A 14685-nucleotide genomic window follows, 5' to 3' on the forward strand; every position below is an offset into this window, starting at 1 on the left:
GGCGTCATGAAAGATCATTAGGTGCTGCTCTTTACATGTCTTGTAAGGTTGTCTGAGGGTGCAAGAAATCAGCTTTGGATCGTCCGCACTTCCAACACCTTTTTCCATTCTTTATCCACTTGACGATCTGTCCTGTGTTCAGCTTCTTGAACTCTTCACATTAGTTGAGAAAGTGTTCTTTATTGTCACAGTGGGGACAGTATGGCTTGGGATTGGATTTCTCCTTGGATTGAGCAGGCTCCTTGGGGTTTGGATCTTCACTTGCGTTGAAAAGGTTTGAAGCAGATTTCTCCTTCTGTCTCGTGAAGACACGGTGGTCTTTCTTGAATGGCTCTGCTTGATATGCGCTTAGCCTGGGACTTCTTCTGAAACCAGGCTGCCAAGTCGTGTTGGGTGTACATCTGGTCTGTGCCAGTCCTGAGGATGACGCGATCAAAGCAATACTCAACGAATTCATCCCGGTAGCTCTGTGGGATCTTGCTCAAAAGCCGGTCGACATAGGATTCACATCTGAGCTCATAGCCGTTCTGCCCCTCAAGGGTCCTGAGCATGCCTACCAGTGAGTGGATAGACAGGGCAAAGGTGTCGAAGGCTTCTGCATCTCCAAACTTTACGGCGGGGGAGTTTAAGATGGTGGCTAGCTCACACTGGACAAGTTGGCGGGGCTGACCGTACTTTCCCTGCAGCGATTGTAAGGTAGCAGTGTAAGGTCTCGGGCCATGAATGTAGGCCTTAGCAAGCTGGACTGCACTCTGTAGTTTCAGAACTTGATACTTATAGCGCTCGTTTAGGTGTCTGTGACTGCTCATCAGGTAATCTAGAGCCATCTTGAGGAGGGCAAAGTCACTCTCTCTACCGCTCTCAAAGTAGGGCAACGACAACTTCGGCATGACGTATGATGAGGCAATCAGCTGAACCGTGCCAGGTGGTGGAGCAGGCTCCGAGAAGGGTGCTATCTGTCCTGGGGCAGGATATGGTGCTGCTGGATTGGGATAGTGTATGCCTAAGTCTGGATGGAAGCCTGGTGCTGCTGGAACTGGATAAGGCATGCTTTGTCCCCCAGATAAGTAGGGTTCACCTGGAACAGGGTATGGTGTAAATTCTGGTGCAGGATGTGGCACTGCGGATGCTGGTCCGGGGTATGGAGCCGCAGGTGCTGGTCCGAGGTATGGAGCCGCAGGTGCTAGTCCTGTGTATGGAGCCACAAGTGCTGGTCCGGGGTATGGAACCAAGGAATCTGGAGCTGGGTGCGGAACCACAGGAGCTGGAGCAGGTTACAGAACCACAGGAGCTGAAGCTGGGTGCAGAACCACAGGAGCTGAAGCTGGGTGCAGAACCACAGGAGCTGGAGCTGGGTGCGGAACTGCTGGAGCTGGGTGCGGAACCACAGGAGCTGGAGCAGGGTGCAGAACCAAGGGAGTTGGAGCTGGGTGCAGAACCACGGGAGCTGGAGCTGGGTAAGTAACCACAGTGCCACGGGTAGGCAGGGAGAAGATGATGTGAGTCTTCAAAGGCTCTGCCTCTTTCTCCTAGGTTGGCGTGTTGTGGTTGTGCAAAGCTGTCACATGATTCATCAGACGATGCTTTAAGAAAGGATGTGACAAGCTTGGCTAGCACTAGCTCATTAGCTTCCTTCTGTAGATGCTGCTGCCTGTTCAGTTGTGTAGCTATTGCTTCTCGGCCCGATGAGCTTCCTCCTGACGGCGCTGAGCTTCTTCCTGTTGTCAATGAGCTTCTCTGGCTTCGGCTGCTATGCGTCGAAACTCTACGTCAACGTTGTGATCTTGCTCTAGCTGACGTTGTAGGTCATTAAACTCCATGAGCTTCATTCTTTACTCCTACAAAGCTGCTTGGAGGTCGGATAATTTTGGGAAGCGGCTCACCGATGAGCGGGCACTGTATTTGGAGCTGGTGCACTCCTCTCTGATCGGATGTCCACTCGACTACTCCTTCTTCTTAATCAGGGTGTGCCTGAGTTGTGGATAGGCGTTGTTCCTTGTGAGGGAGATGTTCAACAGCATAATCACTCAGGTGAGCTGGAGGATGTCTTTCTCTCTGTGCGTCCATATGTGTTGGATCCATATCTTCGGGTGGTTTACTAAATCCGACTCTAAAGGACCAGGAATTAAAGGGTGATGTCTCTGGAATTGATACAATGATTGAGTAGGTGAAGATATGGAGATTCTACTCCTATTAGGGAGATGGTGAGAGAGGCAGTTCCTCCGTTTATGGTTATTTAATGTTGATTGGACATTAACAATGTTTGCAATTCTGTACCATGTCACTCAGCTGTGATTATCCAATTAACTGTCCATTTATCCATACAAGATGTGGTCTAGAAATAATAAACATTAATTCAATGGCATCAATACTAAGATAAGGCACATTAATTTAGCAATAACAAAACAAGATATACAGCTCTCATCTGTTATAATAATCCAATGACTGAAAGTAGCTAGCAACATCAGACTTCCCAGCTAACAATGATAGATAAGTAGCATTAAAAGGAGATACATAATGCTGTAATAATGATGAAAATATTCTTAAACTATTGACAACTTCGTCAGTAAAACAGGGAGAAAACATATTCCTTACAGTTCTGGTATTCACACACAGTGATGAATGAATTGGTCAGAAAGGAAATAATGTCAAAAAACTGAGATTTGTTTTCACAGCAGTAGGTGGTGAGCTTCACTTGGTAATGAACTAAACACTTTTAGCATGAAAATGTTAGTGGGGCAAACTACCAAAACATTTTTTACATGCATGCCAGCAGAGCCACTACACAACACAACACTAAACAATACATTAATTGCACTATAACGGTGACAAATGGTGCCCACAAACTGTTAGGGTCTACATAAAGCTGTCCCAACACCTTACCACTGCTACACCTGCCTATCAGCGGAGCCTTGTATGGCAGCGAAACAGTTCATTCAGCCTCATTTACTACCTTTAAAAAAAGCATAGCTGATATGGCTGACTTGCTTAAACAAATGTGGATTCTACTGACAATTGAGATGTACAAACTATGGCATGAAGGGATGACGAGTGGATAAGAGGAAATCCGTCATTTAGATTTAAGATATTAATGAGTGAGCTAGGACCGGTGTAGCCAATATAACTATTTGTTCAGCACTTTTGAACTGTACAGCAACAAAACATGGGCCGTTCTTACAGTATTCTCCCTGTACACCAAGTCAGAACCGTAAGATAAATAAAGGGGGTATATAAGCAGACAATGAAAGCTCTTACAATATTCAATGATTACATTTCTCTAAAACAGGCTATAGGCTACATGTGCACCACCAAGTCAGAACAGTAAGAACAAATTAAGAGGGGAAAAGGGACCAAATTATTAGGGTGAGGCACATGGGCTACTAAACAGCTTACTACACAACATACACTTAGTATTACTTTCTTAGTTACAGTAAAAGAAAATGGACTCATCTTGTTGTGCTGTGCTCACTTTCTTTTCATATGACAAGGATTAAAAAGAATTGTCGAATTGATTCATGATGTTGACTGATAGCTTGCTAGCTAAGATTTTGAAAGCATGATGTTAACATGATCAGCCCAATCAAAGCTACTTTAGATATAACATGATTTGAAGTCATTTTATCTGTTGCCAATGACCTTGAGCCTTCTTGGATGGACACTTCTAATGTAACTCTATGGCAGCACCCATGGAGCTTGAATTTTTGAGCTCTACCCTTAGATTTGGAAGTGACGTAGTGTTCCCATGAGTGACAGAACACGGAGCCAATCACGCCGCTCCATATTTTCCACTGAATGCACCACCACCACAGAAAGCACTGATTTAAAGGTTTTTCTTAGTAACCAAAAAAAGTGGTAAACAAATCAAAATATATTTGAGATTTTAGATTCTTTAAAGTAGTCATCCCTTTGTCTTGATGACAGCTTTGCACACTCTTGGCATTCTCTCAACCTGCTTCACCTGGAATGCTTTTCTAACAGTCTTGAAGGAGTTCCCACATATGCTGAGCCCTTGTTGGCTGCTTTTCCTTCACTCTGCGGTCCAACTCATCCCTAACCATCTCAATTGGGTTGAGGTCAGGTGATTGTGGAGGCCAGGTCATCTGATGTAGCATATCGCTGCAGAATGCTGTGATAGCCATGCTGGTTATTGTGTTTTGAATTCTAAATAAATCACTGACAGTATCATCAGCAAAACACCCCCACACAATCACACATCCTCCATGCTTCATGGTGGGAACCACACATGCGGAGATCATCTGTTCACCTACTCTGCGTCTCACAAAGACACGGCGGTTGGTACCAAAAATCTCAAAAATCTCAAAATTACTTACAATCATCCAATGTTGAACAAGCTGATGATGGGCCTAAGTAATGCAATAAACTATTCTTTTGTTTGATGATGTGAAAGGTGATATGTAGGACAGATTTCCACTGGTCTAATGTCCATTGCTTGTGTATCTTGGCCCAAGCGAGTCTCTTCTTATTATTGGTGTCCTTTAGTACTGGTTTCTTTGCAGCAATTCGACCATGAAGGCCTGATTCACACAGTCTCCTCTGAACAGTTAATGGTCAGACGTGTCTGTTACTTGAACTCTGTGAGGCATTTATTTGGGCTGCAATTTCTGAGTCTGGTAAATTTAATGAACTTATCCTCTGCAGCAGAGGTAACTCTGAGTCTTCATTTCCTGTGGCAGTCCTCATGAGAGCCAGTTTCATCATAGTACTTGATGGTTTTTGCGACTGCACTTGAAGAAACTTTCAAGTTCTTGACATTTTCCGGATTGACAGACCTTCATGTCTTTAAAGTAATTATGAACTGTCATTTCTCTTTCCTTTTTTTGAGCTGTTATTGCCATAATATGGACTTGATCTTTTACCAAATAGGGCTATCTTCTGTATTCCTTATCACAACACAACTGATCGGCTCAAACACATTAAGAAGAAAATTATTTATCTTGATTTGCTTAACACTTTTTTGGTTACTACATGATTCTATATGTGTTATTTCATAGTTTTGATGTCTTCACTATTATTCTACAATGTAGAAAATATTAAAAATAAAGAAAAACCCTGGAATGAATAAGTGTGTCCAAACTTTTTACTAGTACTGTATATATTTATTTTTAGCTAAACAGATGGGTCTCAGAACAGCTGCCCTGAATGACCGGTCGCCACTGAGCTTGTGATAGCTGTGAAATCATCACTGAGTTCATAAAGGGACAGGCTTTCTTACATGTATGCTTAGTTTAATACACTGGAAATAAACATAATGATACCAAAAACTATTTAGTCCAATCAATGTTGATAAACATCATGTGGTTGCTCATGGGACTGATTTCTGTCAGTGTGTGCATGCTTGCTTGTGCACACAAAAATAAAGGTTTACTCACCCTACTTGTAGACTAGTTGAACGCCAATGTCATCCTCCTCTCTTTTATGTTGGCAAATGGTCTATGGCTCTGTCATACAGTATGCTTTTAGTTTTTGTTTTCATAGGCTAACTAGCTAAAATGCTTGCTAGCCTAACTTCCTCACATGGGCAAAAATGAACCAGCCAAGTTAGCTAGGTAGTTAGCGTGAGCCTACTAGGCTACATCTAGGTTACATATTGAACTTCAATCGTCTCAGGCCTGTGGCACAATATATGAATTTATGATTAGATCAGAATCGCCATCATAATCATTGGCCTGTACAGAAAATTGAGTTCAAATCCATATCTCCATCCATGGCATAGGAAAGGGCCGATTTAGCAAGCTAGCTACTGCAGGACATCAACACAAGCAGACCAAAAACAGACACGTTTGTCTGACAATGATGACATTTTGCTTAGGATGTGATTTGATTGGTGTGAAACCAAATCCAAACTGGCCTCCTTTGGGAGGTGTTTTGCTGCACCAGGACAATCCACAGTTGAGCGCAGCTCAACACTGATTAGATAATTATTTTATTTAAAACATTTATCAAGGGAGGCCAAATGCTTGCTGGCATCAATCAATCAAACATTTTTATTCAACGGTCTGCCTACCCATGTGAGAGACGCAGACTCGGTCTCAACCTTTAAGTCTTTACTGAAGACTTATCTCTTCAGTAGGTCATATGATTGAGTGTAGTCTGGCCCAGGAGTGTGAAGGTGAACGGAAAGGCTCTGGAGCAACGAACCGCCCTTGCTGTCTCTGCCTGGCCGGTTCCCCTCTCTCCACTGGGATTCTCTGCCTCTAACCCTATTACAGGGGCTGAGTCACTGGCTTACTGGTGCTCTTTCATGCCGTCCCTGGGAGGGGTGCGTCACTTGAGTGGGTTGAGTTACTGACGTGATCTTCCTGTCTGGGTTGGCGCCCCCCCTTGGTTTGTGCTGTGGTGGAGATCTTTGTGGGCTATACTCGGCCTTGTCTCAGGATTGTAAGTTGGTGGTTGAAGATATCCCTCTAGTGGTGTGGGGGCTGTGCTTTGGCAAAGTGGGTGGGGTTATATCCTTCCTGTTTGGCCCTGTCCGGGGGTTTCTTCTGATGGGGCCACAGTGTCTCCTGACCCCTCCTGTCTCAGCCTCCAGTATTTATGCTGCAGTAGTTTATGTGTCGGGGGGCTAGGGTCAGTTGGTTATACCTGGAGTACTTCTCCTATCTTATCCAGTGTCCTGTGTGAATTTAAGTATGCTCTCTCTAATTCTCTCGTTCTCTCTTTCTTTCTCTCTCTCGGAGAACCTGAGCCCTAGGACCATACGTCACGGCAAACCGGGCATGATGACTCCTTGCTGTCCCCAGTCCGCCTGGCCTTGCTGCTATTCCAGTTTCAACTGTTCTGCCTGCGGTTATGGAACCCCTACCTGTCCCAGACCTGCTGTTTTCAACTCTTAATGATCGGCTATGAAAAGCCAACTGACATTTATTCCTGATTATTATTTGACCATGCTTGTCATTTATGAACATTTTGAAAATCTTGGCTCTCTCTAATTCTCTCCTTCTCTCTTTCTTTCTCTCTCTCGGAGGACCTGAGACCTAGGACCATACGTCAGGACTACCGGGCATGATGACTCCTTGCTGTCCCCAGTCCACCTGGCCTTGCTGCTATTCCAGTTTCAACTGTTCTGCCTGCGGTTATGGAACCGCCACCTGTCCCAGACCTGCTATTTTCAACTCTTAATGATCGGCTATGAAAAGCCAACTGAAAATTATTCATGATTATTATTTGTCCATGCTTGTCACTTATGAACATTTTGAACATCTTGGCATAGTTCTGTTATAATCTCCACCCGGCACAGCCAGAAGAGGACTGGCCACCCCTCATAGCCTGGTTCCTCTCTAGGTTTCTTCCTAGGTTTTGGCCTTTCTAGGGAGTTTTTCCTAGCCACCGTGCTTCTACACCTGCATTGCTTGCTGTTTGGGCTTTTAGGCTGGGTTTCTGTACAGCACTTCGAGATATTAGCTGATGTAGGAAGGGCTATATAAAATAAACTTGATTTGATTTGATTTGATCAAACGCGACAGCAGCAAAATGTCATACTCTTTTGTTCCAGGCAGCATCAGATGCATGGGCTAACCATGCTGAGACAGAGGAGCGGTGTTTCTCTCGCTCTGATGATTTCTCCGGTGAGATTCAGACACTTGCGAATTTACGGGAAATTATAAAAACACAGAGAGACGAAAGATAAATTATTTTTTATTTTTTATTTTTTTATTGGTCAAATGATGAGGAAGCCTGGCTTTCCTTGGCATCCATGAATACACGCCACTGGTGAAAGGGGAAAGTTGACAAATTGATTGATCGGGTCATTCAGTGGATTGTTGTCCCTTTCTATGTCAGTTTCCTCTTTTAATTTTGTAATTCAACATTTTCCCTACACACTGATAAAAGGTGTTGGAATCGACCATTCCAAAAAAAGATTGAGAGAGAGAGAAAGTGAAACCTACGTGAGAATGAATTAAGACTTATTATACCACGATCAAGGTGAATGCAGGTGTGGCAACAGATCACAATCTTCCCAAGGCTGTGCTTGCCTGGTATGTAAAATGTCACTCATGATCATGTCACACTGCCGGGTGAAAAGTCTTTATAATAGTCTAAATAGTCTATCTGGAAGGGGTAGAAGATACGTTCTTGTAAGTTTTCCAGGACCGAATATGTATCACTTCAAATAGAGGAAGTGGCAAATACTTCAGTTATGTTCTCTGGGGAAACAAGACATATTTTTCCATTACTGGGATCACATCTTGACAAATCTGTCAAACACAGAGATAATCTCTCCCTCTAAGTAAAAATAGCCTACATATAATGTTACATTCGATAAAACATGACTGAAAAAGCCTAAAAGACTTCTTAAATGCAGTAAATGTCCGTGAACCATCAGGTTGAACATGCTGTCATCTTGCGGTAGAAAAGGGAACTGCAAGTGAGGCAAGAAATGTTGACCAAAATGGAGATACTTGCGTTTGTCACCGAGTAAAATACTACTTGAGTAAAAGTCTAAAAGTATCTGGTATAAAATGTACTTTAGTACAGTGGTGGGAAAAGTACTCAATTGTCATACTTGAGTAAAAATAAAAAGTAAAAGTAAATGCCATCAAATTCCTTATATTAAGCAAACCAGATGGCACAAGTTTCTTGTTTTTCTAATTTATGGACAGCCAGGGGCACTCCAACACTCAGACTTCCTTTACAAACGCAGTAGCTGTGTTAAGTGGGTCTGACAGATCAGAGGCAGTAGGAACGACAACGCGTTTTATTGATACGCGTGATTTGAACCATATTGCTGTCCTGTCTGAGCATTCGAAATGTAACGAATAGTTTTGGGTGTCAAGGAAAATGTATGGAAGTAAAAAATAACATATTTTCTTTAGCAATATAGCGGAGTAAAAGTTAAAGTTGTCAAAAATATCAATAGTAAAGTACAGATACCCCCCCCAAAATACTTAATTAAGTAGTACTTCAAAGTATTTTTACTTAGTTACTTTAAACCACTACGCTTTGTCAATAAATTCGAGGCACTCAAATTAGCATGATACAGTATGCTATGTTTGATATGGTTTTTAAACAAAATAAGAAAGTAGTGTGGGTGGAAGGGTGGGTGTGTAACACAAGTCCAGCTACCCAAAGGTTACAAGTTCAAATCACATCAATGATAATTGTAGCGAATTAGCAACTTTTCAACTACTTACTACTTTGCAACCACTTATCAACTACTAACCCTAACCATAACCCTTTTAGCTAACCCTTTCCCTAACCTTAACCCTAACTTTACCCCTTTAACCTAGCTCCTAAACTTAACCTTAACCCAAACCCCTAACCCTAATACGTGTCACATATCAGTTTGCAAACAATGTCAAATCTTGTTTCTTTCTTGCTTCTTGAGTAAGGCAGCTCCAAAATGCAGGTGTTTCAGCCTAGCTCAGTGCTTTCTGTGGTGGTGGGGCAGCCAGCGGAAAATACGGAGCATAGGGGTTGCTAATGTTCTCTAGTTGCACAGTGATTTGCTCAGTGTTCTGTCACTCAAAATCTACTGGGAGAGCTCGAAAATTCAAGCCCCCTTTGTGCTGCCATAGATTTGACTTAATTTTATCTGTGGCCAATGACCTTGCGCCTTCTTGGATGGGCACTTCAAATGTAAATCACGTTATATCTGCCGTAGCTTTGATTGGACTGATCAGGTCAACATCATACTTTCAAAATCTTAGCTAGTAAGCTAGACAAGCAGTCATCATCATGAATTAAATTGACAATCTACTGGCAAATCCTTTTCATCCTTGTCATATGAATATAAATCATATCGGTGCTCATCGACCATAAACCTTACACAACATATTGGAAATCACAAATTCAACAATGAGTGGTTTGGAAGGATTCAGTGGCTAACTGCAAACGTTTTTATTTTCCTAGGCAAGTCAGTTAAGAACAAATTCTTATTTACAATGACAGCCTACACCAGCAAAACCCGGACAAAGCTGGGCCAATTGTGCGCCACCCTATGGGACTCTTAATCACGGCTGGTTGTGATACAGCCTGGATTTGAACCAGAGTGTCTGTAGTGACACCAGAGTGTCTGTAGTGACACTAAAAATGCAGTGCCTTAGACCGCTGCGCCACTCAGGAGCCCTCAAAGCTATTACTAGCCTGCTTTTCAGTGGAGTGGGTGTGTGATCCGAGTCTGGGTTTAAGGGTCTCTTTTCCAAGCTTAAAAGGATAAACATTCACATACAACACCATGGACCAGAAAAGGTTGAATAAATTGACAGACTACACCATGGGCCAGGAAAAAGTTGAACACATTGGCCATGATATTAAACCAGCATAACTGGAAACTCGGAACTGGGAAATCTCAGACTTCAGTGAGTTCAAGACAACTGGGAACTCGGAAAAAACGAGCCCCGACTGGGAAAATACGTTTTGAACGGTCATCCAACTCGGAATTCCAAGTCAGGAACTCTGGCCTCTTTCTAGAGCTCCGACCTGAAGATCATTGACATCATGATTCAACATTGTTTTTTTCAGAGTTACCAGTTGTCTTGAAAGCACTATTAATCCAGAGAATGACAGACTTTGATGACAAAGTGTCATGACAAAATTTGCCCACAAGAAGGATCGCTACGCCACCCTCCTGTTCAAGTGAGCACAGAACAACCAAAAATGTCTTGTATGCTGTTGCATAATTATGTAATATGCCAGGGAAATATGTATACTGTAGCTAAGAAAGTAATACTAAGTGTATGTTGTGTAGTAAGCTGTTAGTAGCCCATGTGCCTCACCCTAATAATTTGGTCCCTTTCCCCGTCTTAATTTAGCCTACTGTTCTGATTTGGTGGTGCACATGCAGCCTATATCCTATTTTAGAGAAACGTAATCATTGGATATTGTAAGAGCTTTCATTGTCTGCTTATATACCCCCTTTATTATCCTACGGTTCTGACTTGGTGTACAGGGAGAATACTGTAAGAATGGCCCATGTTTTGAATTATGTTGCTGTACATTTCAAAAGTGCTGAACAAATAGTTATACTGACTACATCCATCCTAGCGCGCTCATTAATGTCTTAATCGAAATTACGGATTGCCTCTTGCTCATCGTTCCCTTATGCCATAGTTTGTACATCTCAATTGTCAGTAGAACCCACATTTGTTTAAGCAAGTCAGCCATTTCAGCTATGTTTTTTAAAAAGGCAGTAAATGAGGCTGAATTTACTGTTTCGCTGCCAGACAAGGCTCCGCTGATAGCCAGGTGAAGCGGCGGTAAGGATTCACTGCTGAAAATAAAGCTCTGCTGTTAGGACAGCTTTATGTAGGCCTTAATAGTTTGTGGGCACCGTTTGTCACTGTTACAGTGCAATTCATGTATTGTTTAGTGTTTTGTTGTGTAGTGGCTTTGCAAGCTAAAATCGTCACTGGGTGATGGACATCCACAAATTAATACATACCAAACGAAATGTAACATATCATCCTAAAAGGAGTATCTCGGATTTACGTACAGAATAATACGAAATTCTCTGAAGCCAGGTTGCACCACCGGCCAGCTGCTTCTAATGTTTTACCCCCAACGTCCTTAATTGTCTCCCCTATAGTTTTTCTCCGTGTAGGGCACTCGCATCCCTGTCCTCTGGGATCGAAGTGCGTGCTGTTTTTTGAGGGCGCTCGGCTGGTAGTTCAGTAGGCCTACAGTAGCCCACATAATCTCTCAGGCATCCCCCTTTCAACGAGAAAAACATCACAATTTATATTCTGCCACCACATGAGGACGCCAGCCTACCATGGCCGTCTTCAGAGGGCTACAGATAGTATATCGATGATGAGAGCCCAGGGCTCCTAAATGTCAGGCTCCCTGTCGATCATAAACTCCACGCCAAAAGCAAAAGGTGAAGGGAACATTCTCGCTATCTCCCATCATCATATTTTCATTGCTGTGCCGTTTAGGTCTACACCTTAATCTGGCGAGTAGCCTAAAATGTTTACAAAGCCGTGTGTGTGTGTGTGTGTGTGCGTATGTATGTGTGTGTGTATGTGTGCGCGTGCGATGGGCTTTTTTTACTTGTTTCTATTTGGCACAGACAGGTGGCGCACAGATGCCATGATTCCCTATGGCTATCGTTGAAATATGATCCTGTGTCAAGTAAAACTATAGTTGTCTTTGACATCTCTTAAAACAAATACAATCTTGATCCATATAAATAAAAATGGAATTCACTTAGGGTCGAATTCTAACGTAGATGCGCGCATAAAGTTATGTTAGTGGAACATTTGTGCAAAAGTTACATTTACGCACGGGTATCTGAAGTTCGGAATTGATTTTAGAGGTAAGGTGGAGGCAGAACGTTTATCAGACAGCACATTTCTCTCTAACAGATACATAAAAGCTCAAGATTATATTTTTGGAATATTTTATATAACCCTGCCTTTTAATAGCCTAGGCTTTACAAGTGTATTGTTAAATAATGTTTTACTTTTCAATCGGTGCAAGGCAATCAAGCGGGATAAGTCAATAGTGGACTCTGAAAATCTGTGGAGTTGTCAGACATGCATCCTGTACTCATTGGCTGCCTCAAATATACCAGCTCTGCCTCCCACGTGATACTGGATAAATGCCCGCCCGCTAGCATCCTAGGTAACAGACAATCACAGACCACTGTGATAGGGACACACCTTCGTCGTTTTTTGGTAAAGTTCATGGGGATGCCATTTTAAACTCAAAACGAATTTAATCCACGAAATATAAGCATTCGTTGCAAATTGACTTTTTCAATTGCATTGCTTCAAGCACATTTAGTTGTGCAACTTTACCTACAAGATGACTGGAGTTTTTGACAGTCTCAGTACAGATATGCATTCGAACCAGATTACCTCGAACAGTTACCACAGCTTGCATAAATCGCAGGAGTCCCCAACTCTACCAGTATCGACTGCAACGGACAGCAGCTTTTACAATAGCCAACAGCCTGGATACTGCGCAGGGTCTCCATATGGCCAACTCGGAACTTACCAGTACCACAACAGTGGTATGAGCAGCGTTCAATACAATACTAAATCATACGACCTTGGTTTCAACTCTTATGGCACCTACGGCTCCTATGGTTCGAGTTCTTCACCGACTCCAACGGATGCAGGTAAATAACATGTCAATGCTTTCCTATTCACATTCGTATTCTATTATATGTAAGTTATATTAAGACCAGCCGTGATGTGTTTTAGTTATTGTTCTTACATGTATTTATCAGAGAAAGAAGAAAGTGAACCTGAAATCCGAATGGTTAACGGGAAACCAAAGAAGGTCAGGAAACCTCGAACTATTTATTCAAGTTTCCAACTGGCCGCCCTTCAACGGAGATTCCAAAAGACACAGTACTTGGCTTTACCGGAGCGAGCCGAGCTGGCAGCCTCAATGGGCCTTACACAAACCCAGGTTAGTGCAACTCTTAATGCGTCCCGTAGCTGTCAAATCCCGCATCACTCTGTGAATAATATAATCAGGCTCAGGCTGGCTACTTATTTTATATAGGCTTGACATTTCGCTTTAGACTGCTATTTATTAACTTGATCCAGCATTTGTTGTGTATATATAGTTAGTCTCTCACTATTAATCTGCGTTAGGATACGTTTTAAATAAACTTCAGAGCAATAGTAACAATGTGTTCCTTTTCAGGTGAAAATTTGGTTCCAGAACCGTCGCTCCAAGTTCAAGAAGTTGTGGAAAAATGGAGAAATCCCCCCTGAGCAACATGTGACCTCCAGCGAGTCTCCCCCCTGTAACTCTCCACCCGTCACTGCCTGGGACTTTCCACAGAATCAAAGAATGAACAATGTAAACTCCAGTTTATCTCAGAGCAGTAGCCCTCCAAATACGACTGCGCCTTCTTTCTTGGCAAACTATTCTTGGTACTCATCAACGAACTCTGCAACGCATCTTCAGGCTGGCCCTCTTGTCCAGCACCACCACAACTCCGCCTTGAGCGCTGGGACAATATTTTAATACAACTGACTCTTACTCGGAGAATAATGGTGAAACAGACGAAATGTCATTATACATTTTTACAGACCTCACCAAGCGAACTTTACGCGCAACTTTGGCCAACTTCATTAAGCCTATAGCTGCTAGGGTAATTCAGAATGACACCGTGCTCGCACCGGCAAAATGGCAGACTACATATTTTTACAGTTATTTTTGTATTTATTTATTGTGTTTATTTTAATGGATGAGATTTATTAACCACTAATAGCCAAAACAACCACGTAGTAAGATGCTTTTACGAACGTGTGTTACTTTTGAATCAGCGCGAGACCAAAGTTGATTGCAGGACGTGAACAACTGACACATATGTAGCACAATTTTCGACTGCGTTGTGCATTTTGAAAATTACCTATTTTTGTTGTACGAGATCCATGTATTAGCCTACATGTACACAGATTTCTATATGGCCTATTCTTTACGGTTGGTTTCCTTTTGTAGGTCAGAATTTGGCTTTGTGCATACTTCACAACATTATTTTGATATGCCACCCTGGCATAATTTTTTTGTTGTTGATATTGGGGACCAATACTGTACCTATTCTTTACGGTTGTTTTATCCTTCATAAGCTACTGATTGTCCCCTATTCTACTTAACTTGTATAACATTTCTATGGTGTATTGTCTTTAATTTATTGTATGGTTAGCAGTGTTTTCTTTATATGATCAGACGTTATTTAAATAAAATTATGTTTTCTGTTCACAA

General features: G+C 42.3%; 1 protein-coding gene across 1 annotated transcript; it reads left to right on the top strand.

Moving 5' to 3' along the window:
• The first annotated feature begins 12645 nt into the window (after window positions 1-12645).
• Window positions 12646-14685, top strand: dlx2a (distal-less homeobox 2a). The gene is made up of 3 exons (XM_071355771.1): window positions 12646-13081; window positions 13193-13377; window positions 13618-14685. The coding sequence occupies exons 1-3, from the start codon at window positions 12766-12768 to the stop codon at window positions 13942-13944; spliced, it is 828 nt and encodes a 275-aa protein (XP_071211872.1). The 5' UTR covers window positions 12646-12765; the 3' UTR covers window positions 13945-14685.

The sequence above is a fragment of the Salvelinus alpinus genome, chromosome 20 (genome assembly GCF_045679555.1).
Source record: "Salvelinus alpinus chromosome 20, SLU_Salpinus.1, whole genome shotgun sequence".
Classification (NCBI taxonomy): domain Eukaryota; kingdom Metazoa; phylum Chordata; class Actinopteri; order Salmoniformes; family Salmonidae; genus Salvelinus; species Salvelinus alpinus.